The sequence below is a fragment of the Falco punctatus genome (genome assembly GCF_963210335.1).
Source record: "Falco punctatus genome assembly, chromosome: Z".
Lineage (NCBI taxonomy): Eukaryota > Metazoa > Chordata > Aves > Falconiformes > Falconidae > Falco > Falco punctatus.
Window position 1 is genome coordinate 12,961,259 of NC_137586.1, and position 26,423 is coordinate 12,987,681.

Below are 26,423 nucleotides of genomic sequence, written 5' to 3' on the forward strand. Positions count from 1 at the left end.
ATTCAGTTACTCAGAAACTGGTGCCAGTTAAATGCAGTACATTGGCAGTACAGCACAGCATTTCAGCTGCTGCTCCACGTGCAGTGGTCAGTTTCACAGAAAGAACAGAAACTCCTTACAGTCAAGTCAAGAAACATTACAGCTACCTTATAACAAGTCATCCGCTCAAGTTCGAACTATTCCCTAGAGAGCGAGGACAAACATCAAGGGCTATTCCCCAAGTCCTGCATGCTTGGGAACTCCTGAATGAGCAGGGCTTTCTGTGGAAGACCACTTCCAAGCTGGAGAAATCAGGGGTATCAGAAAGACTGCACTCCCACTGGAACAACAGAAGCAAAAGCACAGGGGCTCTGTGCCAGGGCTTGGCTGAGGCTGTTTGAACTGCCGAGCTCAGCATTGGGAGGGGGAACAGCGCTGGCAGCACCTACCTGTGAAATCAGGGATAGCCGTTAAGTGTCATCAGAGAAAGGAGCCAAGAAGAAGGATCCCACTAACAGCTCCCACTGGGATTCTCAGAACAAGCAACATGCCAGGTTTGAGTACCAACACAGGAAGCGGGCACTTGCAAAAATCCAGCCCCAATGAGGCAGCAGCAATATGTGGCCAGCTGTGAAACGCAAAACTTGGCTGCTGGTTTCTGACCTGCTTCTATTTAAAATAGCTAAGCTTGGGCACAGTCTGTTTTGACAGTGGCCTTTTATTTACTTTCTGCATTGCGTGTTCACCTTGGTTTTCATCTAGAACATCAGAAGGAAAGTTGACAGTACTGAACAGCTCAAAGCACTCCAAATCTCCAGTTGGAACACAATGTCTGGGGCATTGCATCTCAGCTTATTTAGCCACTTTTGGACAATATATGTGCAAAGTTAAAGGTTGTTTTGCGGTTCCCAATTTATAGTTCAAGAGCAGCACTACTTAGCAACTCATTGTGAAGCCACTTTTGTCAGGTACTTAAGGCAGAGCTACCCAAGTGTTCGGGTGATAAATTTTCTTTCATTGTGAAATTCATTCTCTATTTTCTCTCTTGTACAAAGAATATGTTTTGTGCTTTTAGTGTATGAAGTGTACTCCTGCACTGTGCCTCAAAAACCAGAAAAAGGCACAGAAATTGAACACTTCTCTCCACAGTTACACTTTTAGGAGGTGCACTCACAGATTACAAAGTCAAGAGTTCATGGAGGAAATCCTTCAGCTTTACAAGAATTTTTCCATACTGATCTCCATGTACACACAGCTTTTTTTCCATCTGGTAACAGCCAGACATTCATGATGCTACCATGGACTCAGTGCAAGGTGCAAGAGCTTTTTATCATCAGCAATGTGGTATGCACTTTCCACCCAGTCTATGAGATCAGGGTCTGTGCCTTAAAGTTGAGTTCAAAAAAAACCCAGTTTCACTGAAGTTAGTGAAGTTTTGGAGATAAAGAGGGATATTTGGAGACAAATACGATAAGGATTCTGAGCTCCTACAGCCTGTAGGAAGCTATGGATCTCCCTACCACTTGGAAAATTCTTTCTCCCCAATCTGTAATTTTTCTCTACCTTATTAGAGGGACAATATTTCTGTACTTCTCAAGATGCCTAGAAGACTTCCTACCTAAATGGTTCATGGAAACCATTCCCTGAATTATAAACCTCAGTCTTTGCTAAGTAATTACTGAACCTTGGGACATCTTCAGCTAAATGCAGATTCCTCTCTCAGAAAGAGTCTGTGGATCCAAGGCAGACATTAAAAGTTACAGGACACATACAGCCTGGTCAGTGAGTGAGTGTTAAGAAGACAGTGGAAAAGCAAGGAACAGTGAGACCTCTTAAACAAAATGACTATACCAATCACTCAACATGCCACGCAGTCTATACTAGTCACAGTTCCTTCCCTTGCCAATGCAGCTACCTGCAAAGCACAGGTCTTCCAGTAAAATGTAAAATGAGATTATACCAATTAATTTCCTGAGATATGCCTAGCTGTAAAATTGGTTAATCAGGAGATGTCAAATTTAAAGGACTGCTAGGTTCAAACACAAGAATAGACAGAATGAACCAATACTACAAAACTGCACTTCAATTTTCTATCTGTACCAACAGACAAACATACAGTAACTGACAAAAACTGGAACATCACGTAATGAAAGCAATCTTTCAATACCTGCTTCAAATTCAGTAGCTGCAGTTCAGCATTGGTAATCATGTTACCTATTAAGGCTCAGAAGATTAATCAGAAATAATCTCCCTAACAGAAGGGTAGATGAGGATACACATAATTATCCGAATGGAATACATAGTCAACATCGACAGTCCCCAGCCCACAGCTGTGCGCAATACCTTGCCTAAAAAACACTTCAGCACTGCCGACAGCCATAACACTACTTCTACCACAGCTGTGTTTAACAGGGTGATCCAGCTGGATGCTGTCTGCAATGTCTGCTGCATGTTACTGCTCAAAACACTACAAAAATTAGCGATTACTTAGCTAGATTAGCACTTGAAACCAATACTTCTGAACTGCTTATGCAGAAAAGTGCTGTACAAAGCCAAATAGCTCTGAACATGCTAGGTGCTGTTAAAATACCATACCACTGCACCTTAGCTAATATAACCTGTTACTCTGCAGTAACTCCTAGCTCTTGTAGAGAGTTGTGCTGCTGTAAATATGCTGCTCCTGTGCACCCCCCACACAACACTGTCTCACTGTGCTGTGAGACAGACCCCAGGGTACTTTGTAAGTTATGCATTTTCACATAAAAACCTGAGGTTTGATGGGAAAATAAAGATTCTTCAAGGTGCATGGACTGACATTTCCTTTAATTAGTTAGACCATTAAGAGTGCAAAAAATCAGGATGTATGGGAAGAGAGCACAACCATGATTTCTTCAGAAAACCTGGAACTGAAGATTTGTTCCCAGAATGACTTGGTCAATTGAAAGCTCTAAGTTTGAAGTATCTTTTAAAACAGGATTTAAGCTGCATTGATAATTTATCTAAAATCAGGACTACAACATTGAAAGCAAAATTACCCCACTGCTGAAGGACAGGCATTTAACAACAGATATAGGGTGAGATTCAGTAAAGGTCTTGCAAAAGACAAGGCAAACAGTGCAACAACTCACTTCCAAAATCTGCAGAATTAAAACAGGCAATGCCTGCACTGCACATCTAGCCTATGAAACTCCAAACATGCTGCATTTGTAGTTAGCAACTGAGGTTCCCTGACTGCATTCCCTCACTGTTTGAGAAGCTCAAGTTCTTATTAGGAGAATGAAGAAAAACAAACAGCACTTACGTCCATGTCTTCACAAAAAGTAGCATTAGAACCATACTGAAGCTGGCACTGGTGATGCACATCATAAATCACTCCAGGAGCGATGACTGGGGACTTTAACACTTCTTTTTGGGGGATATCATCCAGACAGAATCCCCATCCACGGCTAAAAGACAAAACGTGCATATTAAAAAAACCTCAAGCACACTTTTTTGACACTTCTATAGACTTCCAATATCTAATTCTTAATAGTAATTTTGCATACGGCCTTTGGAAATAATAAGATTCCAGCTAAGTTATGCTGACGTGCCACTAACAAACAGCACTCCATCTAGTAAGGAGGGTTTACAAAGGCAAAATATAGCTTGTCAAAGTAGAAACTTCACAACGTCATTATGGTTTGCAGGGTATCTTCAGAGCACTCCACAGCCTCTGGCTGAAGTTATACCACATTGCTGCTCTTAAAAAGAACATAATGAATTTGAACAAGTCATTGAATTCAAGCACATGTCATTGTGGCCAAAGGCAAAGTCTCATGATTTTCCATCAGAGTCCTTGATGGAAAGGCTGCTTTCTCCCTGAAAACTGCAGAGCTGCAGGTTGCACCAAATCTGAGCCAGCATGGCAAGGCTCGAGTTCACTTTCACAAAACAAGGATATAATGGAGCTTTTCCCAAATACTAAGTGAGGAATAAGCTTGGGGCATGCCCTTCATGGGAATTAAGCACACTACAAACCCCTACATTTAGTAATATAATAATACAGGATTTACTTTAAACTCCACATAAACATCTTACACACAGTTGTACACATTTCAGGGAAATGCTACAACCTGATCACTCACTCTAGGAAACGTGTGATGTATTCCTTGCTGCATTGCGACCAGGTGAGTGGCGTAGGATCATATTGCAACTGTCGGGACATAATATACGGGCGCTTTCCAACAGGCTCACAGTCATTCTCTTTTCCATCGTGCTGGATACCAAAACTGGAGATAAAAACACAACATCTAATAATTCCAGCAGACTGGTTGTACCACAACACCTACTTATGGGTTCCACACTGTGCTTGAAAAGATAATGAGGTTGCTTCCTCTCCTGGCTGTAGATACTTCTTTGCTATATAAGATATAGAAGATCTGACCCAAAATCTACCAAAAAAAATCTACATTTCAACAGGCTTTCAAACGTGTCTCTTATGTACAACAATATGAAAAGACTGACAGAGACTACTCGGGGGTATTTTTAAGGCAGGCAAAACACTATCGCACAGTTGGGCCAGGAGTCATGGTTTCAACCTCAAAGTTATGTTAAAGGTGCTAGAGCTAAAAGTGCTTCCTAGCTCTTAGATGCCAGTTATTTCAGACTTGTACCCCTTTAATGAAGATCAAGCTTTGTTACATTCTGGTTTATGCTCTCTTACAATCACATCTCTGTTGCTTGGGGTTTTTTGATCTCTTTTCATAGACTGAATCAGAGATACCGTTTTCAAAATTATTGAACATCCAGTGAATTCGCCTCCAACCTCAATTCCTTCTTCCTATTTAGTTTTCTTAACCTATGCCATACAAATCTATCTCCATAGCAGGTTCTCTCCAGCTTCTCTGACTTTATTTATTTTCTTTATTCAACAGCTTGTAACAGACACAAATGTAAAAATCTTTGGGTGAGAATTCGACCAACTAAACATACATGCCTCCATGTCATCTCTTTGTGAAGGAGATTATCTGAAACAACATACAAAGATATTGGTATACAAAGATGCTGACACCTACACTGTTAATATCCGAAGGCATGTAAGCCATTTTGTGAAAGAGCAGTGAAAATTGTCTCAGATTTCAGTGATATAATGATTTAGTGATGGATCAAAGTGAGTGCAAACTACTTAAGACTTTGTTTCTGGAGATTGTAATCATACCATAACCCAAATGTTTCAAAATCAGAGCACGATTTCAACCAGAATCAACTCCAATAATGGGTCTGAGGCATAAAAGCAAGTGTGTCCCCTTGCCGACAGGCTCTTTTCCATGAACAGCATCTGTTGACACAGGGGACTGCAAACATCTACAGGGACAGTATGGGGAAGAGTTGACTTTTGGCACTCATCTAAGGAACGGGTGCATGGCTTTCTTCCCATTTTTTGTTCACCTGTTCCTACAGAATTTTACTGTCCATACTTGAACCTTTTATCATAGGTACTGTAACCTGGCTTGAGGGAAGAATGGTTCCATGTTAACAACAAACCCTGCTGTATTCAGTTTTCTTTGTGGAGACAATCCTTATGGGCAAGGCCCTGCACCACTCCTGCACAGGCACGTATAGGCTCTGTCTCACAGCATCCAAAGGAGAGTGAATTACCAGCCACCTGGGCTAGACCAGGAGAAGGTCACACACAGCTCTATGGGGAAGAAATGTCTTCTGATTACTAGTATTAATGAAAAAAACTCCATGTCAGCAAGAGGCTGCGGGGACCAAGTGACTAAACCCACAGCACCCAGACACAATGTAATGATTTCACCATTATTTATTTACACTGTCTCCCTTCTGGCAACTGAGAGGTCAAAGAAAAGTCAACTAATGGGTGACAGGATCGACACTTGAGTAATCTTTGTATCAGATTAATATTAATATTAACATAATATCGCATCAGGAAATACAGACTTCATCCTGTTGGTGGTTGGGAGTGCAAAAATGGTAATACGGTTGTAGATACAGCAATGAATGTGTCACCTAGCCAAGCGCCATGGTGCAGCTGGAAAGTGCAGACATTACAGCCAAAACAGAGCATCCATGAGATAATGCTGTGCTCTCAGGAGAACAGTTCAGTGTCAAAACAGATTAAAAAATCAGAATTTTTTCAGGTGAGTTTAATAAACCAACTAACCAACAAAAACACCCTCAGAAATTGAAATACTGAGACATTTAGTTCAAGCAAAAATACCTAATCGTAAAAGAAATTTAGCCATGTCTGAAACTGAATGGCCAGGAACTTTAGTTGATTTGACCTAAGTGTATCCACAACAGCAATATTAATATACAGAAGATATAAGTTATTAAGAAATGCCCAAAAGTGACTATTAGTTAACCAGAAAGGAGAACAAGTATTTGCTATTTCTGTGAAGTCCGACTGAATTAAAAATGTCTCATAGCTGATCTGCAATATTGAAATACCTTGATATAATGAAACAGGTATGCTTTATGTAAATTATTTGGATGTGGAGATCATGTAAAGTAACTGCATCATAATTCAGGATTTGTTCAGAAAAATTTGCATGATAAAGTCATGCTTCTTTGTGTTTCTTACTTCATCCTGATATACTGCCCTAGCAGACTCTTAAAGGGGGCAGACTGAAGAGCTGTAAATACAAACAGAAGTCAAAGGCTCAATAATATCTTTCTTTTTTTTTTGCTTAGAAAAAACAAACACAGTTTAGATTTTAATAACAGACACATTAACTCACTCCTCATTTTATTTCTGTCTTGCAATTTGAGTATTAACCTACAAATAATAAATTAAACTCAGCTAGGTCCCCCCTTCACTTTCAACTATACCTGTGCCCAAGTTCATGAGCAATAGTGAAAGCCAACGGAAGGCCAGAATCTTCATTGATGTTACAGCTTCTGTGAGGTTGACACATGCCTGACAGATGAGACAAACCTAAGGTTTCACATGGACGATTCATGCCAGCACAAATATCCTTTCTAGAATTACAAAAGAGACATGCCGTTAAAAGAGCTATCTGTAGAGTGTCACTTACACTGGGTGGTAAGTCTCCTTCTTATAACATGTTAGTGCTAATTTGCATTTTAAGCAAAGCATAGGGTTAACATTTTCACAAACATATTTGCAGCAACAACATGCACTTGTTCTGCTACTCTCATATTACACTGCTATAATTTGTAGTCAATATTTGTTTGGCTGCTGTATATAACGAACGCTGCTGTTGTACACTACTGTATATAGACACCTAAATTTATTGTCAACTCGCATCGGACAAAGGTTTTAGAACCTCCACCTCTGACGGCATTTTGAGGTATGGTTTATTAAAGTCATCATACCTCAGCTTCAATCTGTTGAACTGTTTGAAGCTTGTTTATTCAGAGAGGTAAACCACGCAGCACTTCTTTTGTGGGTGAAAAAGAAGTGAGACTTCTTTTTCACATTCTTAAGATTTCTTGACTCTCTTCTTTACTGCACCACTTGAGGTTGTTTTTTTTTGTGTTTGTTTTTTGTGTTTTTTTACCTGACAGACTTTAACTTAAGACTTCTTTTGCAGACCTTTGAGTCAAACTTTTCTCTCAGTTGTGTGCAGATAGGATCGATTTTTACAGACCTGTAGAAGTTCTGCATTGTGCCCTGCCACAAACACCTTGTGTTAGCTCAGGAATCACCTTTTAAGTTTTCTGTGCCCCCTTTGCTCACACATAAAAAAAAAATATTTTGTGTCTCCTTAAATACAGAGATAATATTTAAAAATCATACACTTTAAAGCTTAAAAATAAAAGGCACTGTGTTTGCAAAACACTGGTCCACTCTGAGCTGCACCTGTGTATTACTTGAGGATTTGCCAATATGGAGTTGTCCATCCATAGGCTACATTGTTTTGGTATATTATCTCAAAGAAGAATACAGAAGTGACTGAGCACAAAATGAGATAGGATTATGGAGGGAAAATGACCTGAACTCTGCAGCTTGCTAATCTCTTGGGACATGCGGAACTCAATTTCCTGACAAAGATGCATCTCCAATAAAACACTCATATGCATACATAAAGTGCTATATGTACTTTGAAAACAAATGAAAAGCAATCCCCTTAAAAGTTACAGCAGATCTAAGTTTAACCATGTTTTCATAATATAGCTCATATTCTCTGCCTGTATCAGTGCTAGATACACCTACACTAGGTTACTTTTGCATTACCACTGTGTTTCAGAAACAGCAGATCTTCATCAGATCACTTTACTGGATGCCATGCAGGATGAGCTAAATGGTGGCATGATACTATATAAAAAATATCATCTCCAAAAAAATGCAACTAAACAATAGTCAATCACATCCACTGAACTGCTGTCATACCTGGTTAGAAGGACGGCTACGTCATGGTGTGTAGGGTTGACATCACTCTTGGGATTGACACTCTTCTGCCATTTGCAGAAGCTGGCTAGTGTCTTATCAGCATGGTGAACTATCTTCAAGCCTTGCTAATAGGAAATGAAGGAAAATACTGTGACGATGACACTGCACTGCAATAATACGTCAGGGGTGTCTGATGTGAACCTGGGTAATCCTTGAAATGCAATTGATTACGCTTTTACCTAAAGCTAGAGCCATCATTAGGAGCAATGACATCTATTTATTGAACATATTGAATATTAAGTTAAAACGTTGATTTTTTGTAATTGGTGCAGCAAAAGGAAAAATTAAATGCAGAAATGTACATATTTTTGGTAAGTGAGCATCACTGAATTGAAATTTTCAAGCAAACCAATTTGTACCCTCCTGAAACCAAGTTTTCCTCTAAAGAGAAGGTAAAGACTACTTAGTGTGGAACTCGATGCTCAAATTTATCACCTGTTGTTATATGAACAACGTTACATTCAGGGCACAATTATGCTTCTGAAGGTGTATTTCTTCCATATTATTTTTCAATTCCAAAGAGAAAAAAGTAGTCACAGATGTTTCTTCCTCATCTTATTATTATATAGTATACATGCAAGTTACTGAAATTTTTTCTGAAATACAAAGTATGCAAAATCAACTCATTCAAAAACATTGTTTCTCCTTTCTGGTATTGGACACTCAGGGTATCTTGTCTCAGTTTACTTATGTAAACTTTTTACAAAGCATCTAAATAACATGTTACCAGGTAGTAATTTCTGGGTAAATCAAAACCAATTTTTGAAAGATACCAAATACTGCTGCTTCCAGCATTGTCATGCTCAACTGAACAGTAATCCATGTTTTATTACCAAAATAGCCACAGAAATTTAGCAAGTAAATGTAATTGGAGGTCACCATGGACTTCAGGTCCTAACTGTCCTGATCAAGATGTGAAACACAGGTTTTGGCCTGCATATTCTTACACTCTATCCTAGAGCACGGACTCTATTCTAGTAGTTATTTCAGAAGACACACCCTGGCCCCATGGCTTGGTTCACTGCCTTCAACGGCATTGAGACCACCCAGCTTGTACTTAGAAATCATAAGCCACTGAGATAACCCACTTAATATGCTCCTGCAGTCAAAGCTAGCTATGTTATGCACAGATTTTTAAAAATCACTACAAAATTAGGAGAATTGGTGCATAAAGTTAGGTCAGGCTGACCCACTCTCTAAAGTTGTTGCAGATGAAGGGAGTTCTCATCAAGGCAGTCAGCCTTGGGAAGGATGAGTGACAAAGAACAGATGGTGAAAAGAACACTATTATCTAATAAAGGGACATTCAAGCAAGGAAGTTCTGGCCACCAGAGAAGACAAGCTGATAAGGTGTTGCAATCCCCATACATCAAAAGAAAATTAGTCCAAAGTAGGACAACGGTATTTGTGGTAGCAGGAGATCGTGACCTCCGACTGAAATAGCCCCCCCAAAACAGGGTAAAACCCCACTTGGGGAGCATGCATAGTTGGTGAAAAACTTGAGCAGTGCTATCTGAGGAGAAGTAGTAATTTACATTAGAAGCAAGAAACTTGTAACCTATCCTGTGTATGATAAACAAATATGCAACATACTATGAAGTATAAAAAGTGGACAAGTGAGGGGAGAAGTTAGGGAAGACCCCACTGTAACTTCTGGGGTCAGCTGCTGGGCTGCACCTGTCTTCTCTCCCATAGGGATGCCCATTGGGTAAGAACTTTATTCTATGACAAACTCACGCTAGCTGTTATTAAATGTAATGTTTTAAGCTTGTTTTGCAGTCAGTGTATTATCAGTGGCAAACTTTGAACCTTATTCTGTCTCAAACTTGCACTTTGTGTAATAAAAATCTTCAGCAGAAGTTCATTTTGTTTAAGTCTCTGGAGATTTGAGCCATTGTTGTAAGGGATGTGACTCTGGTGCTGTCAGCAGGGGTCCCTGAATAGCTTAATGAAATGACCCTCCGATACGGTGGGCTGTCAAACCGCGGGTAGCAGACAGGCTGGTCAGACACAAGGGTCTCATCTTTCTTGGGATGCTCCCAGGCTGATCAAATACAAAAGGTTCAAGGAAACCCCCCTTCTTAACATGACACGAAACGTATGCTTGAGCTGCAGTAACAGATTTACTTTTTCAGAGACTAGCAAATACTCCAGAATTACACTTTGTAATATATTTCAGGTAACGCTATGTAACTAGATTCTGAGTGATGATGCATAACTTCTCTTCCTCAGTCTTCCTTGGCATCCCATGTTCTTTTGACACTGGGGAGATTCCATTTCCCCATTCCTAATCTGACAGTTTTAATTACATTTTCACAGGTGATTTTATGCAGAAATATCTGAAGTCATCACCTAAATACTTTGCCATCCAGGGCAGCATTTATTCCAAAAAGAGACATGCCAAAGATTAATAGAAAAGTAATATGAACACATTATTGTAAGCAAATAAACGTTCCTCTTTATAATTATAGCTCAATGCATTGAACTCCCAAGTTTTATCAGTGACATTTTGAGGGAAATAAAAACCTTACCTCCTCCTCCTCAAAAAGGATGAGCCGGACCAGGACAATGTGAATGGCATTGCCAATGCTTGGATCGTGGAACAACCCTGTGACCTGTGCCAGAGCCAGGAGGTATGAGATTAGCTCTATAGCAGAACAGGACTTTAGGGAGAAAATATGTTTACTTCAAGCATGCTCTTCATATCTTGGGGTGAGGCTGTTGTTTTGTTTTTCAAATTCTCAATGCACTTCATTGAAAGTTTACTGAAATGCAACAAACGTTAGAACTACTGCAAAGGGCAGCTCTGCCAAATGAGTGATGACATAGGATATGGCAAAAGTTACTAAGCTAAAGAACAAAAGCACATGGTAGGTTATTTTATGTCCATTTCCCTTTGAAGAACTTCAGCATTCTTAAAAAACACTAGCAAAAAAGAACACAACATCTAGAGTCATGTAACACTGATAGTGAGGTCCACTCAGTCTGCAAAAAACCCAGCATATAAAACCATTCCATTTTGATTTGATAGGAATTAGCTTCTGCCACAACAAAGCAAAAATTAGTCAATTCTAGGCAAAGAGAAATCAATTAAATGATGGATATTCTTGCATTTTCACAGCACAGAGGATGGTAAGAACAAAAGCAAAGATAACCTATTAAAAAGAAATCCACATGAAAAAGGAGTAAGAACTGAACTCAGCAAAAATCTGACCTAAATGTCATAAACATCATCACGACACGGAATTAGGTAGGAGGAAAGGGAATCAGAACTGAAGACAATCATAACCTATCTATATGTGAGCTATGCCATATATCACAAGAAATGTGAATGTAGAAAATGGGTTTTGTTTGGGTTAAAACCATTTTAGAGAAGACTGTTAAAGGAGAAATTGCCAAAACGAAGTGGAAATCGTGTTTACAAAGGTCTGATTTAGTTATGTGTCTTTTTCAAGGCACTAGGCTTAAAATTGAATCATTGTGAGCAATCCTAATATCTCGGGTACAGACCACAGAGAAAATGTTAAGGCTTCTTTGTTCCTGAGTCTGATCACGACAGGGGTTTATTCCATATATTTTCCCTATGTGGACAAAAACTCATATGCCCAAATCAGTTTTGTGTCTGTTTAATCAGGCTCACTGCTTCAGTAGCTAGTCAGACTGCTCAGTTGGTAACATACTGTATAAACATAAGGGACACATTGGTTACCATGGCTAGAGTTACACTGTGATTAATTTCATATATATTACACACGTACCATGATAACATAGAAGACATCCTCAGTAGACTCTCCAAGGTCAATATCTATTATGATACTTATAACAACAATACATATCTGTGGGCAGTCTCATGAAATGCTATTGCTTTTCCCAGATCAACTTGTATTTTGAAACCTGCCACACTGGAAAACATTGAAAGTTAAGCTGTTATTTTTTCAATGTGGACTTTGTATTATAGGCAAGACACTTATGTGGAAAAATGAGTTGTACTGGTTTTAACTGCGATAGAGTTAACTTTCTTCATATGGTGCTGTTTGGATTTCTGACCAAAACAGTAACACTGACATTTTAGCTCTTGCTACGTTACTACAATTACCAGTGGGCTCCTGTGTGCCTTTCTCATCCACGGATATGAGAAAGAATCCGTATGTTTAAAACTGTAGAATTTCTCTCTGTTGCTGTAGCTACCAATCTGAAATCACCAATGAGCAACAGGTTCCAGGTCAGACAGAGAATTTCAGTGGAAAGAAAATCAGTGCTAGCATTTATAGCTATGAAACTTCTCTCACTTAAAATTCAGAGAAAAATTAAGCCTATGCAAAACATAAGGTAAAAAATACTTTTAAAACACGGAGTTTAAATGAATATTATAAATGATACATTTCTTTCAGTGAACAATGTGCAGACTTTTTTTCAAAGAGATCAGTAATATGATCAAGTTAAAACCTGCCTCATTTATCTGTCTAAAAAAAGGAAATATTGTACATACCATATTCATTATAGTGAGGATATATGATTCCACATGGTCACTTCCATGATATTCAACCATCTTACTGTCTGCAACCACAAGCGTCTCCACCCATCGCTCCTTGCTGACAGAGCGCCGAGAAACCTTTCTGACAGCCATATGACTTTGTTCCCATCTCTCCCTCCGCTGCTGCTGCAGTTTGAAAAAGCTGAGGGTATCTGGAAGAGTAAGAAGCCATGCTGACCTGAAAATATTTTCAAGCTTGATTTGAAGCCTATGGCTGTAACACTTGCAGACAGAATGGTAGCATCACAGAATGAGAGGATGATATAGGTTGGAAGGGACTTCTGGCTGCCACCTACATGACCCACAGCGGGTCCAACTCCAAAGTGACACCAGCCTTCTAAGGGCCCTGTCCAGTGAAGTTCTGAATACCCCTCCAGATGGATTAAACATGCATCCAAAAGCTACCACTGCTCAAAAACCAGGGATCAAGGTGTGAGACAGAGCCAAGCTACAAAAGCTGAATTGAGGATGCCATTTTCGAAGAATTTCTCTCTGTGGTTTTGCTCTAAACTCCCTAACAACACCAGTTTGTAAGTTTAAGATAAGGGGTATGATTTCCTCACAGGCAGCTCCTACTCTCAGCAGGATGGCACATTAACTCAGTGCTGGGGCATATCCAGGAATGGTTTGTTCTCTGCATGGAAAATATCCCCGCGGATTGGGGACACTTCACCGGTAGGTGTCACATAAATACAAGCCAGGCAGGCGGCCATGGGCTCCTCAGCTGCTGTCATCTGGCCCGACTGACAGCCAAGGCACTTGGTGCTTCCACTATAATTTTGGGATCTGTGTATCTAAAGCTTTTCGGGAAGAAGACTTTGCTCTCCAGCAACTTGCACAGCGCTCAGTGGGGCCAATTACTCTCCACTCACTCTAGCTTTGAACACTGTCTGACTGCATTGCCAGGGCAACACCAGAGATGGAAATACCCCCTAGGTGCAAAAAAGAAGTGAGAGATGCCGGTTTCACAGCAACTGGTGGCATTTTTCTAACCCAGGAGCCAGAGAAACACTTCTACAGTACTGGGATTCCCTGAATCCTAGGAAAGATCAGGAGCATTTGTTGCTATTATAGATAACTGCAGTAGTCCTTTGGCATCCCACTGACAGAAAAGGATGTCCTTATTCCAGATGGGGCACGTCTGCAGGCCAGGACAGCTCCTGCCTCAAAGCCCATCCAGCATTTCCCCCACTACTGTGTGGCAGGAGGCAGTTACCCAGCACTACCTCCACCTCCCAGCACTACGAAGTGTTGAGGGACAGTTAGTTACCCAGACAACTATTCCCTTGAAGAATGGGTGACCTGGTAGCTAGGTCCCAAATCTCATGTTCATTACCAGCAGATATGTTACAATTTTGTCACGAATGTGCTTTAGAAAACCCAAGTGCAACCAGAATGTACCACAGCATCTTGCATGTCTACAAAATGTGGCACCATTGGACTATTAATGATGTATATAATACACCTCTCACTGTAAAGGTGATTAATATTTTTGTTCATTGTTTATGTGCGAAAGAAGATGCACTGATTTTCAGAAATGGTTTCTCTGAGGTCAGTCTAAAAAATGCCTAGAGAAAGAAATGCTGGTACAGGTAACACTTTACATGTAAAATTGAAATATGCCACATGAATAATCAAAATTACAGAAGCCACATCACACATCTAGACCTGACCCACAGTGCACAAGTGTGCAGTACACAGTAGCTCCATTAGTTGACATACACTGTGACCAGTTAGCACACCACTGCAGTACCAGCTGAGGATTTCAGCCAGCATCAGGCACCCACCACCAAGAAGCACACAAACCTACAAACCTAACCCAGTCAGGTTCGTTCTGCTAGATGGAAACCTGTACCTCCCTGGACCACCTTATAAAGAATACTGTACACAGTTGAATTAATATCCTATGCAGAATGTCATGTATTCTATACTGTAGATTTAGAACATAATAAACAAACAAATAAATAAAAATAGTTGTAAGTAGATTTCTTTCTGCATGAACTAGCATTTGCATTTTAAAGGATGCTGAAAGTACTACTTTTGAAGGACAAAATCACAAGATTTTTGACCCTCACAAAGCAAACAGCATAAAAAAATAGCTGAATGTAAGAGAAAATTGAAAAAAATGTAAATAAATTCCAATAAACATATAACCTCTTAATTTTTACTATCCATATACTATCACAATAAAGGCCCCAAGAATAACAGCTTCCTTTGTGATTACCAACACAAATCACTTGCCAGTGTCATCCTGTGCACCCACACAAAGAGACTCCATCCTGTAGATATGTCAACTAGTACAAAAAAAAAAAAAAGTAATCAGTAAAGAAAGTTGCCTTCCCAGCAAGCCAAAGGACTCAAAGAAAGGCATACATTTTTGTATCTTAATCTTGAAGAATAAGCTGCATGGAAAAATAGCCTCTTGTCTACACAGAAGAATACAATTTGTGAGTAAAAACAAAGAAAAGAAAGTGGGTGATGTATTTGGTTTTGTTTGTTTGGGAGTTGGGGGGGTTGGACTATCACTGCTATAACCTTTACCTCTACCCTAGCTCGGCTAACCCAAGCTACAGCATCACTCCTGCTGCCTCCCTCAATCTTTGTTCAGTTACTGCAATAGTCACCTCTATAAGAGTGTGCATTTGCATGGTTTTCAGCATTCTTTTTTCTATGAAGTGCAGTTCTCAATATCTACATTTTAAGGGTTTTGTGCTGAGAAAAACCTTCCCCAGTTATCTGAACAAAAAAACGCTGGTTCAGACTGTAGGTTAAGTGATTTCTTTATGGCCAAATAAAACATCACACCAGCTGTCAGGCTTTGTGTTCACATCTAGCAAAGAGTTTTGTTTATTGTCTGGACAGGTGATAGGACTGGAGGTGAAAATGTTTAAAGCCATACAGACTGCAACAGTGAGCAACCCTCAGAGAAAAGTTTGGAGTCCTGGTTAAGCATGAGGCTAAGTACCACAGGAAATTCTCAGAAGAGATTCAGGTTGTGAAAATCAATGCCAGGTTGCAAGAGGATTCTGCAGACAAAACTCTCTCCTCAGTGACCAATCCCCTCCAGTGCAACAATCTAACCTCGAACGGTGTCATCTAAGGACTGGTATCCCTGTGGTGTCAAGTATTTTTAGTTAGATGAAGCAGAGGTGAAGAACCTCTTGGAGCTACACTAACATACAGGCAGCTATAAAATATGGTTCTACTTCTGCTTTTATGTCTCTCCAAACAATGATTGTCTCTGTTAAGATTTTCATCCTGAAGTAAAATAATCTCACCTTGCTTTAACTTGACTTAGCAAAATGTTGCAAGTGATTTCAGATTTGCTGAGAAATTCCAGGCACCCTGTTGTCCAGGAATGGAAATCTTGACTAGAATCCCACCAGTACAGGAATACCCAAGAAGCGATGTGTATGGTCTGCAGCCTAGTGGTGTCTGAGAACAGCCTGGCTCCCCATACTCTTCCGTCATAACTGCTGAGCACAGCACACTCCACAAGTAGCAGAAGAGAAAAAGGACGTACTTGAACCCTGAGGGTTTCCATACATTTTTGAGGAAGAGATATAAAACCCAGGTAGGTGTAATGCTGGAGTCCTTAGGAACAGAAATGAAGGTAGTGCTGAAAGTATACCCAGGATAGTCTAAGAAAAAATAGAAAGAATGTTGATAAGAGATTCAGCTAACAGACTGCATGAAATTCAAGCAGCAATACCCAGAAATTTGTGTGTGTTGTGGGAGCAAATTTTGCAGATGTCAGACTTTTACTAGAAAACCTGGTTCAGCCAAAGGAGTCACGTACCACATACAATGTTCCATAAGTCACATGTGATACCCAGCCATGTCACTGCATAATCAGGAGAAATGGTGTAGATGACAACATTTTGTCAACTTCTAGTTAGAAATGGCTGATGAATTTCAGCAAAAGGGTTGGTTTTTAAAATCAAAATCTGAATTGCTTTCAGTGACCAAAAAAACCCAAAAAGGTCCCCTGAAACTATCCATGCAAAACCTACTTGACTAATTCAACAACATACAGGATCCTTAACTCCTGGCTGCAAGGAAAGTTTTAAACTTAACTGTAAGTCTCAACTATATATAAAAACCAGTATTGTATGATTCCTCCTGTACAGGTTAAAGTTGCATAGCTTCTCTGTAGGAAAAAAAAAGTCATATTCTCTCTTTTAGCAAATGAATTCAATTTTTCATTAGGTGACAACAGAACTATATTGTAATTTGCCAATCCCTATTAAGAAAGGGCTTTCCAGTCTTTAAGAAATAGTACAAATAGTCTATAAAAACATTTAAGATCTTCTTCACTTGGAATAACTCATCCACTCAAATTGCTGCTTGACTAGGTTTTTTTGTTGATTTCTGCTTTCTTTCCCCTCAGACTCCCTTAAAGAACAGGTATGACTCACCTTACTTAAAGGCATTATGTGAGATTTCCATATCAAAGGCTTTTTTTCCACCTCTGTTTCCTGCAGGTGTTGCTCAAGGAAGAGTACAGCTTACAGTGCATACCTCAGGGTGCTAACTGCACACAGCCACCTTTCAACATCTTTGGAGATACACAGACCTTTGAAGAAGCAATGTGAAAATGTCTGGAAATTCCCAGAAGATGAGAATACAGCCTACAACTGAAGATTGTCACACAAAATGTAGTACTTTCTGTCCTCACCTCCTCTCTCTTTGCAAGTTCTCTTTCATTTTTACTGCTCATTATTTACAGTGAAAATGCTACATCTCCAGACATAATGTATGAGTGATGCTAGGGATGCTACACTAATAAATCCCACACTGTTCAGAACTTGGTACATTATGATTTTCCTTATAACCTTCACCTTGTCTTTCTTCTAAGATGTACCTTTAGTTTAAGTGTTAACGAAAGGACTAAGTTTTGCGGCGAGTTCTTCAAGAGGTCAATACACTCTTTTGAAGCAGAGTCATTGTACAAGGGAAGATGAATAAACATGAAATCATCATTAATAACATTAACCTAGCACTAAATACTATACAGAAGTCCAACCATAGACTAAATACAGGAAAGGCTGAGGAGTGACTCAGCCATTAAGAATTAAAAGAACAGTAAGGCAGAAGAAAACACAGTTTTCTGAAAAGTGATTATTATCTGATCAGCTTTGAGCTAGATCTAATGAAGAACTTGGGATTTCCCAGGACAGTGCTCTAGCCACCACACTCCTGGATAAAGAAGGTGGGACCTTCTCCTCTTTCACTTATGAAGGAGGAGTGCAACTCTAATAGATGACTTACTGCAAGAACTTACTAATTATTTCCAAAACTCAAATATAATAAGTGAACCCCCTCCCCTATTGTAACTATCTCTGCTGAAATAGATAAGGCAGCTATCCAGAAAAGCTCAGTGAAACAAAGCACATTAGAAATTTTAGACACAATCTGCTTATACAGATTATCATGGTTATAAATATTCATAAGAAAACTAAGCCTGGAGGCTGACAACGAGAGAGTAAGAGCTCACATGTTATATGGAAAAACTGTTGTAAAATAAGGAAGAAAGGATGTGAATGTAAACTAGAACAGGCAACCAAACCAGCTTTTTTTATAACCGTTTCAGGAACAGTCTAAGCTAAATCACACAAATGCTTTCTGAGTGTGAAGCAAGCATTCACAAACTATTACAGCTATTTAATCACATACTTCCCCACACTGACAACCCCCAAGTCCCAATGAAAACAAGCACAGACAAAGAAAGCTTACAACTTTGCAAGCTTTGTTTAACTTTAACATTCCTGCTGTCAAAAACATGAAGTATCAAACAGCGGAGTCACACCACTCTAATGCTGAATGAAGCTAAAACTGGACCTGTGCTGACTGATGCCCTTAATGAGATACTGCTGCTGAGTGTGTCTGCTGCTCATTACCACTTACACTGGAAGGACGACATGGTAAATGTTCTGGACCACTGGCATCAGAAGGTACATACAGAACAACTGTGGGAAATGGCTATGCCTGGAGCTGCCTACATTTTGCAACCATGATTTTCCTTCTGCCTGAATGTTCTTTTTTTTTTTCTTCCCAGGGATTAAACTCAAGTCAACAAGGGACAATAAAAAATTGTATCTGCATAAGATGCTTCTCTAGGCATACGTTACTCAATGTTGTTTGAACTTTCCATGCTCGTTCACTTGGTAACTTCAGTGGCTGGTTCCTCTTATTTTAGTGAAAATATTAATGTGATGGATTAGAAGAATAAGATGACTCTTCTATGAATTAATCTAGCACTTGGTAAAAGAGCATCTGAAATCAATTTAACTTGCAGCACAATTCTGTTTTCATTTCAAGAAAAACAAGGTTCTTCTAAAACAGAATACATAGCACTCTAAAACAAATTTGCAGATTAAAAATTCCCAATAAATTATGTCTATATTTTAATGTCTCTTACCAAATAATTTAAGAACTGTTGACCTAAGAATGACAGAAAAACGCAGTTTTAGGGAGCTGTTATGAAGCAAATGAGAATTTAAACATATGGAGTTATATTAATAGTTTTTCTTTTTTTTGCAGATCTATGTGAAAATCTATTTGCACAAAATTAATGCAAATAAACTGAAAGCGTCCTCTTGAAGTAGTTGTCTGTCCATTATCAGGGTTGATCTGCTTTCCAGCAAGGTTAACCAGATAATATCCAGAAGATTTTTAATCACACTCCAGAAATTGCTAGTCATGTTCCATAAATTTCTTTCACATAATAATGAAGAAAAAGAAGACTGGTTATATGCTCGTGATCATCAACCTGCTTAAGTCAGGAATAAGAATAAGGCTAAAAGGCTACTAGGATCTTATAAAGTACCAGGCAGACACGGAGGTGCTGGAGCATGTTCAAAGAGAAGCCATGAAGCCGGTGCCAGGGCTGGGGCACAAGGCTGGTGGGGAGCAGCTGGGGGAACTGGGGGGGTCAGCCTGGAGAGGAGGAGGCTCGGGGGCACCTTGTGGCTCCCTGCAGCTGCCTGACAGGAGGGTGTAGGCAGGGGGGTCGGTCTCTTCTCCCAGGTAACAAGTGACAAGTTGCACCAGGGGAAGTTTAGACTGGATATTGAAAAAATCACTTCCCAAAAGTGCCATCAAGCATTGGAACAGGCTGCCCTGGGGAAGTGGTCGAGTCACTATCCCTGGAAGAATTTAAAAGAGGTATAGATATGGCACTTAAGGACATGTTTTAGTGGGGGACTTGGCAGTTTTAGGTTAGTGAGTGGACTCTATGATCTTAAGAGTCTCTGACCCTAAATGATTCTATGATTTTATTCCATAAGGTTGCATGCTGCAAGTTTGTGCAGACACTACAGAATTCAGCAGTGAAAGAAAGTGTTGAAACTCTGAAAGGATACAGGTTTTGTGGAGCTTCTTGGACATACGGAAGACAGTTATGAAACAGCAGGATCCAGAAATTGGCAGCAGAAGTCTCTGGAATGTCCATTAGTTCTTCAAAGTTACCCAAGCGATTTTCTTAAGAGGCACTCATTGCAGGATGCCCTAATGCCAAGCTTCAAGAGTTGGTGAGAACATTGGAAAGGCGGACAGAGAGTATCAATGCAAAGAAAGATGCCTCAAAAAAAAGCAAAACTATGTTGGAAGAGGGAAAGGACAGGAAAGGAATACTAAGGGTTGTAATTCCAAGGATTTTGGCAGTGTGAGTGATTTAGATGGAAGGTTTACTCTTTGCACATGGCTGGGACAAGACAGCAACATGGTTTTCAAGCTGTGCAGATTGCAGCCAGCCCCTACAGGGACTCAAGAGGCAGCTGAACGTTGCCTCCACCTCCTCTGCTTTAATAAACTTGTGTGCCCAGCTGGGTGCCTAACCACAGGGACTGGGGACAGCCATTCCTCCTGGGCAAAATCCATCAAGGCAGCTTAGGTACCCACACATACATATGTAAATTAACAGTATTAATTGAATCTACAATCGGTGAACATTAGCAGTCCTCTCATCAAGAAAGATTGACTGAGAATAATCACATTTGATTCAGGGATTTGAAGTAAACTGGTGCATTTACTTGTTCAAACTTGTTGCTTGAGAAATGTCCTGCTGCTCCTCTTTTACCAGACACCAACGTCTGCATGGTGCAGACACCACCTATCAAAGTCCTAAAATGAAGAACCATTTTGTTCTGTTCTCCAACAGAACCACAAGCTGGAGTACAGCAAAGGAGGCAAGTATGTCAGTGTAATGCTCTCCTCCGGTCCAGCACACGTGCTTCCTTCCCCACTGGTCCGTCCTCCAGCCAGAGTACAGGTTTCCTGTGGTTAGACCAGGGATAAACAGCTGCAGAGCAGAAGAGGATGGTTTGGGATTCCCCTTGAGGAAAAACAAGAGGCCTTTCTTTCTCTTTGCAGTGTTGCTCAGCTCTCTGCAAACACCTCAAGATTTCCCTGCCCTTCCCTGGAGAGGACAGACTGCTGCTCCATATACCCAAGATGCCCATATTAGTTTTTTCAGCCTTGCAACAACTGAGGAAGGACTTCCTCCATAAAGATACCCTTCACAAAATCCTCCCTGAACTAACACCATCACCACAAAACCAGCATGCCCAGCACTGTTTTGCCCATTTATGCTTCTCCATGCAGAATCAGAGTTGTCGGGTGGGTTTAAGAGCCTCCCCTCTAAGTTTCCAAAGGCCCACTTGTGCACCACAGGAACTCCTTTCTGGCTCATCGTTTTCCTTCAGTTAATACAGCAAAACCATCCACTTGCATCTCTCTGGGCTTGCAGACGATCCATACAGAACCAGCTGGGGCCAGCTGCTCCTGCCTCCTCTTGTGGGGCGATGGGAAGTCAGAGGCAAACACACACAAGCAGCACAGAGCGGCCACCACATGCCACAGCTCCTGTGTTTACCCAGCCTGTTGGGTGGTCAAAAACAGGATGCAGCCTCCCTGCGGGCTGCAACCCTGCTCCAGCTCGTAGCTTCATCCTCACAAAGAAACTTGCAAGTTAACAAGAACTGAATCGCAGCAGTTTGGTTTGCCACTGTCTGTGAAGAACATGGCTGCTGAACTACAGCTATTTCACATTACCCACCTCTGTCCTCCTGCTTGTCCCAGCTTCTGCATTCTTCCATGCTTCTTGCCCTACGAGCACCTCTTCTCTTCCTGAAATACCAAACAACTCCCCTTGCTGAATACTCTGCAAGGTTCCAGCTCAGCTGTAACTCCTGTGAGTGAGCCCAGGCATCCTGACCCCCTCACACCATTTTTAGGGCCAACTCTCTCAGAAGCTGGCACGCTCTGCTCCACTGCCTCTGCTCTGCTTGTGTTCTGGGTCAAAGTCAGCTTGGAAAGTGCTGTTCCGTCCATCCCCCAGGAAGATCCACATAGCTCTGACAGTCAACACTAGCAAACAATTGTGCCTGTCAACCTTCGACCTTGTGAATTAATTATAAAGATTTAAATTTTATTATCATCACCATCACTATTATCAATATTATCATGATTTATAAAATGAACTATAAAAAATGTATTAAAAACTTGCATCATGGACAGACTTTTCAGTTGAGAGAAGCATTAACTTTGCTTTGCAAGTGGCAGGTTTTGTCAGCTGCATTTGTGACACAAGTGTTACAAAAATACAGGAATTCAGCATGTTACTCCAGGTCAAAAGCTGGGGCTGAAATCTGCCACATCCTAGGTGAACTGTGGTTTGAATCATATCAAATCATACAGTGGAACAGGGCCGACGTATCTATACATGGGCCAACCGAGAACAGAACAGACTCTAAAAGTATTTATGGACCAAAACAGGTCTTCTAAGTTATGTCAAAAATACTTAGGACACAAACAACTCATCTTTCCAAACTGTCTGCAAGTCCATAGCATGTATCCCCTGACTCCAGACATCCTAACGATTACCATGAATAAACACTATCTATCTGCATATATTGAGTCTATATAAAACTTATCAGCTATTGAGTAGCTGCTCTGGGCAATCTCTTGTAGTCAACCAAGGAGTTTCATGTTCTCTGTATAAAGCTTTCTGTCATGAGAAGGGTTCACAGTCTAAACAGGCTCTGCAAAGAAACAGAAATTTAACAATATTCCATAATAATTGACTGTCTCTAGCTTCCAGACCACATTGTATGTTAAACACACTGAGCAAGTTTGCTCTTCATTATCTCCATTGACTCCTGGAAGATAATGGCAGTTCTTTCCATCTCAGATACTATTACTAGAAATAGTAATTTTGCAGTTTTTTCCCCTTGGACAATATTACCAGTACACTGGTATCAGTACACCTTATAGATACTCATCTCACTGTTTTCTACACATAAGATATTATTTTTTATAGCACCTTAAAAGACATAAACTTTCACCTCTCTTTATAATTTTAGTATTTGCTTCATTCACTCCCTGGCAAAAAAGAGAACAAAACCTGATGGTATTTGTATGGTAACAGACTGGGAAAAATGTGGCAAGAGGTGAAACTTAGCAGTGGCATTCAGTATAGCTTATATTTGCTATTTAACTAGCCTTAACTACTGAAGTTGACCCCCTTAAGTTACAGACTGTCTAAAATGTTCTGTAGCATGTTTCCTGACCACCAATGATCCATGAAGCACCTACAAGATGATTCAAAACCATTAAGATTTCTACACGTATGAGCAGGCCAAGAAAAGAACTGCCACAAATGACCACTCGAAGTTTAGCCAATTTTTAGCTGGATGTAAATGAAAACTGTAAAAAATACTCTTTTTTTTTTTTTCTCAGCCAAACCAGCTGATCCTGCAACTAAAAAAACAGGCTCAGAAACACTATTCTGTAACAGCACTTAGTAATGAATGGCACTCTTGAATTGCTATGAGTTAGCATGGAAAGTATCAACCAGAATACTATTACAGCATTCATTTCTGATATTACTACCATGTTTAACTGGTTATCTCTATGGCTATACATTCAAGTGACTGAAATGAGAGAAAGTGCTGTTCTGACATATGATTATGATCCAGAGGTACAGGAAATTTTCAGCCTGCCACTTTTGTCACCAAAAACGTATATTCAGGTCAACTGAAACTATTCACAGATGAATGCTGATACTTTAAAATTACCAGTCAAAGAAACGCCATTAAAGTCAAATGCTTCACTTCAATACTTTCAAAATGAGATTTTTTTTTTAATTACACAACAATTTGCAGCTTGAATACAGTTCTGTTTGCTTAAAATAGGCTGAAGAACACGAAAGCTAAAAATGTTTCATTTCATCCTAGAAATTCAAAATGCTTTAATTGTGCCCGAGCAAAACTGCTTTAAACCTGAAATAACTTTCTATTTTTCCTTTTGTTTCTTGTCAAAACCACATTTCAAAGCACACCCTAACATATGTGTCATTTTTCTCTTACACTCAAATCCTTTTTATTTTCCAGCTTGACCAACGAACGAAAACTTTTTGTACAAAAACCAATGCCCTGGTCATACCTCAGCAGCTGCAAGCAGAAATCACTCCTGAAAACTTGCTTTCATATTTCCAAACAGAGAAGCAATCCTCATATACTTCTATTTTGGTGTGACAAGAAATTCCACTACTGTAACATACCTGGCTTATTCCTTTTGACCTTCAGCTATAAAACACTGACAGCTTTGGCTTTCTGTGAATGACATCCTTACATTTCTAAGCCACCCTTGCTGTCAGTGCTCAGCAGCCTCGCTGCCCCAGGTAAGATGCTCTGCCAGGGCACAGGGCACCCAACACGGACTTGGTTCCTCTCCAGGTGATGTGCTCTTTGTGTTAGCCCAGTGATGTACTGCCGCACCTAAACCTTCATGGAGCAAAATAGCACTGCATCCTCTCAGGTCCTCTCCTTCTCTACAAAAAAAATACAAGAATTTGCCCCATCGGGCTTTGCCTACTCCAGGGAGTTAAACACACCCAGGCACTGGAGCTTGTTTGCCTACTCTATTAAAGTGGATGGTTCCCAGCATGGCCTCAGTGAGGGCCATTAAGCACATTCTCAATCAATTCTTGGGCATGGCAAAGGAGTGGACTCGGGCCAGGAATCCCTCTCAGCAGTCAGGATCTGGCCACCCTGTTCAAGAAGCTGAGAAAATTTAATGTATGCAGACAGTGTTCTGCACTACTTGGCAGCAATGCCAAAGACTACTGGAGTATTTCATGTATTAGCACAAACATGGTCCCATTGTGTAAGAATAGTGGTTGCCATGAATATCTACAATGTTACAGTACGAGAATAAATGCCAGCCCAACACTCACCTTACAGATAAGTAACACTGCAAAACAGAATATATAGTGTAAAGAATACCACTGTCATCTTTGAAACAATTGTTTTCAAGCAATATTACTAAAGATGATGTCTATTTATGTTCATCATATAAACTGCCTGACTTAGCAGCTATTTTATATGTTTACAGTGTCAGGCTTTTCCTACAGATTCTGGCATAGGATTAGCATTTTCAGGCTTTTTTTTATCATTTAGTTATTCAAATATGTTCACGTTTCTTAAGAAATAATTTCTAGTTCAGCTTTCAAAATTTACAGCTTAACCTACACCATGTTTCAAATAATCTCTTTTCAAGATGCCAACAGAGATGTTACTGGATACCCATGTGCATGGAAATCAGGGAACTGCCCCAGCTGGCATCCCTTATTCTTGGGTACTGCCACCACAGAAACCTTGAGCAGATTTAAGCTGACAGATTTACCTATCTTAATTGTTCCAGATGCGAAAATAAGTCAAGAATACAACTAAAAACATCTTTTCAAGACTGGATTTGAGAGCATTGTCCAGCTGTAGCATGGCAAACCAATCATAAAGCACCAGACAGAAATCGATGATCTCACGTCCAAACACAAAACAGGTAAAATTTAAGAAAAAGAAAAAAAAGGGTATAGACAGATCTTTGTCTTAGTATTTGCAGAAATGACTGGTTAAGAAATAATTTGACAACACATCTGAGTAAAAATGTCTTAGGATGCAATTACTTATACAAATTAATGAAGCATCCATTAAAATATGCATGAGATTATTTCACTGAGCACGGAAAACGAGAACTTCCTGGTCTTATAATCAATAGTTTAAAAATTTTCTCTTAGCTGCCTTGAAATCCTGACTTCTAATACAAAAGGAGGAAAGAATACTAAGAAAATAATCTAGATTACACTTTCCTTTTTTTCTACGTTTTAGCTTAGGTCTATTAACATAGTAGACAGAACCCCATTTTTTTCAGAACTTAACAGAAGGTCTCCTCTATGTCAGCCATAGAACTACCTACTGTACGTAGCTGCTACACCAAAGAAAACCTATCATATAATCTTTTAGGAAAACACACAGAGGAACAAGGAGATGGAAGAAAAATACTCTAAACCCCAATATAAAGTATTTAGAGTATGCCTCATAACTTTCAAACAAAAGTAGCTGAATGGAAGGTCCATTTGTGTTCCTTATATAAACCGCCAGGCTTTCTTTTAGCACTGCTTTTCATCATTTTATTTAGCTCATGGGTATAAAC

The 26,423-nt window shown here is 39.9% G+C and overlaps 1 protein-coding gene across 3 annotated transcripts in view; it reads right to left on the minus strand.

The window, feature by feature from the left end:
* ADAMTS12 (ADAM metallopeptidase with thrombospondin type 1 motif 12) overlaps positions 1-26,423 on the minus strand; it is a 151,301-nt gene that overhangs the window by 34,608 nt on the left and 90,270 nt on the right. For all 3 annotated transcript variants that reach the window (XR_013924957.1, XM_080372585.1, XM_080372584.1), the window contains exons 4-9: positions 12,885-13,081; positions 10,927-11,010; positions 8,336-8,460; positions 6,811-6,960; positions 4,104-4,247; positions 3,281-3,425 (exon numbers count right to left, since the gene is read on the minus strand). Coding sequence is in view for 2 of the 3 variants with exons in the window: in XM_080372585.1 (XP_080228711.1) it covers positions 3,281-3,425; positions 4,104-4,247; positions 6,811-6,960; positions 8,336-8,460; positions 10,927-11,010; positions 12,885-13,081 (845 nt within the window). In the remaining variant the exon portion in view is untranslated. The remainder of the gene's footprint in view (positions 1-3,280; positions 3,426-4,103; positions 4,248-6,810; positions 6,961-8,335; positions 8,461-10,926; positions 11,011-12,884; positions 13,082-26,423) is intronic.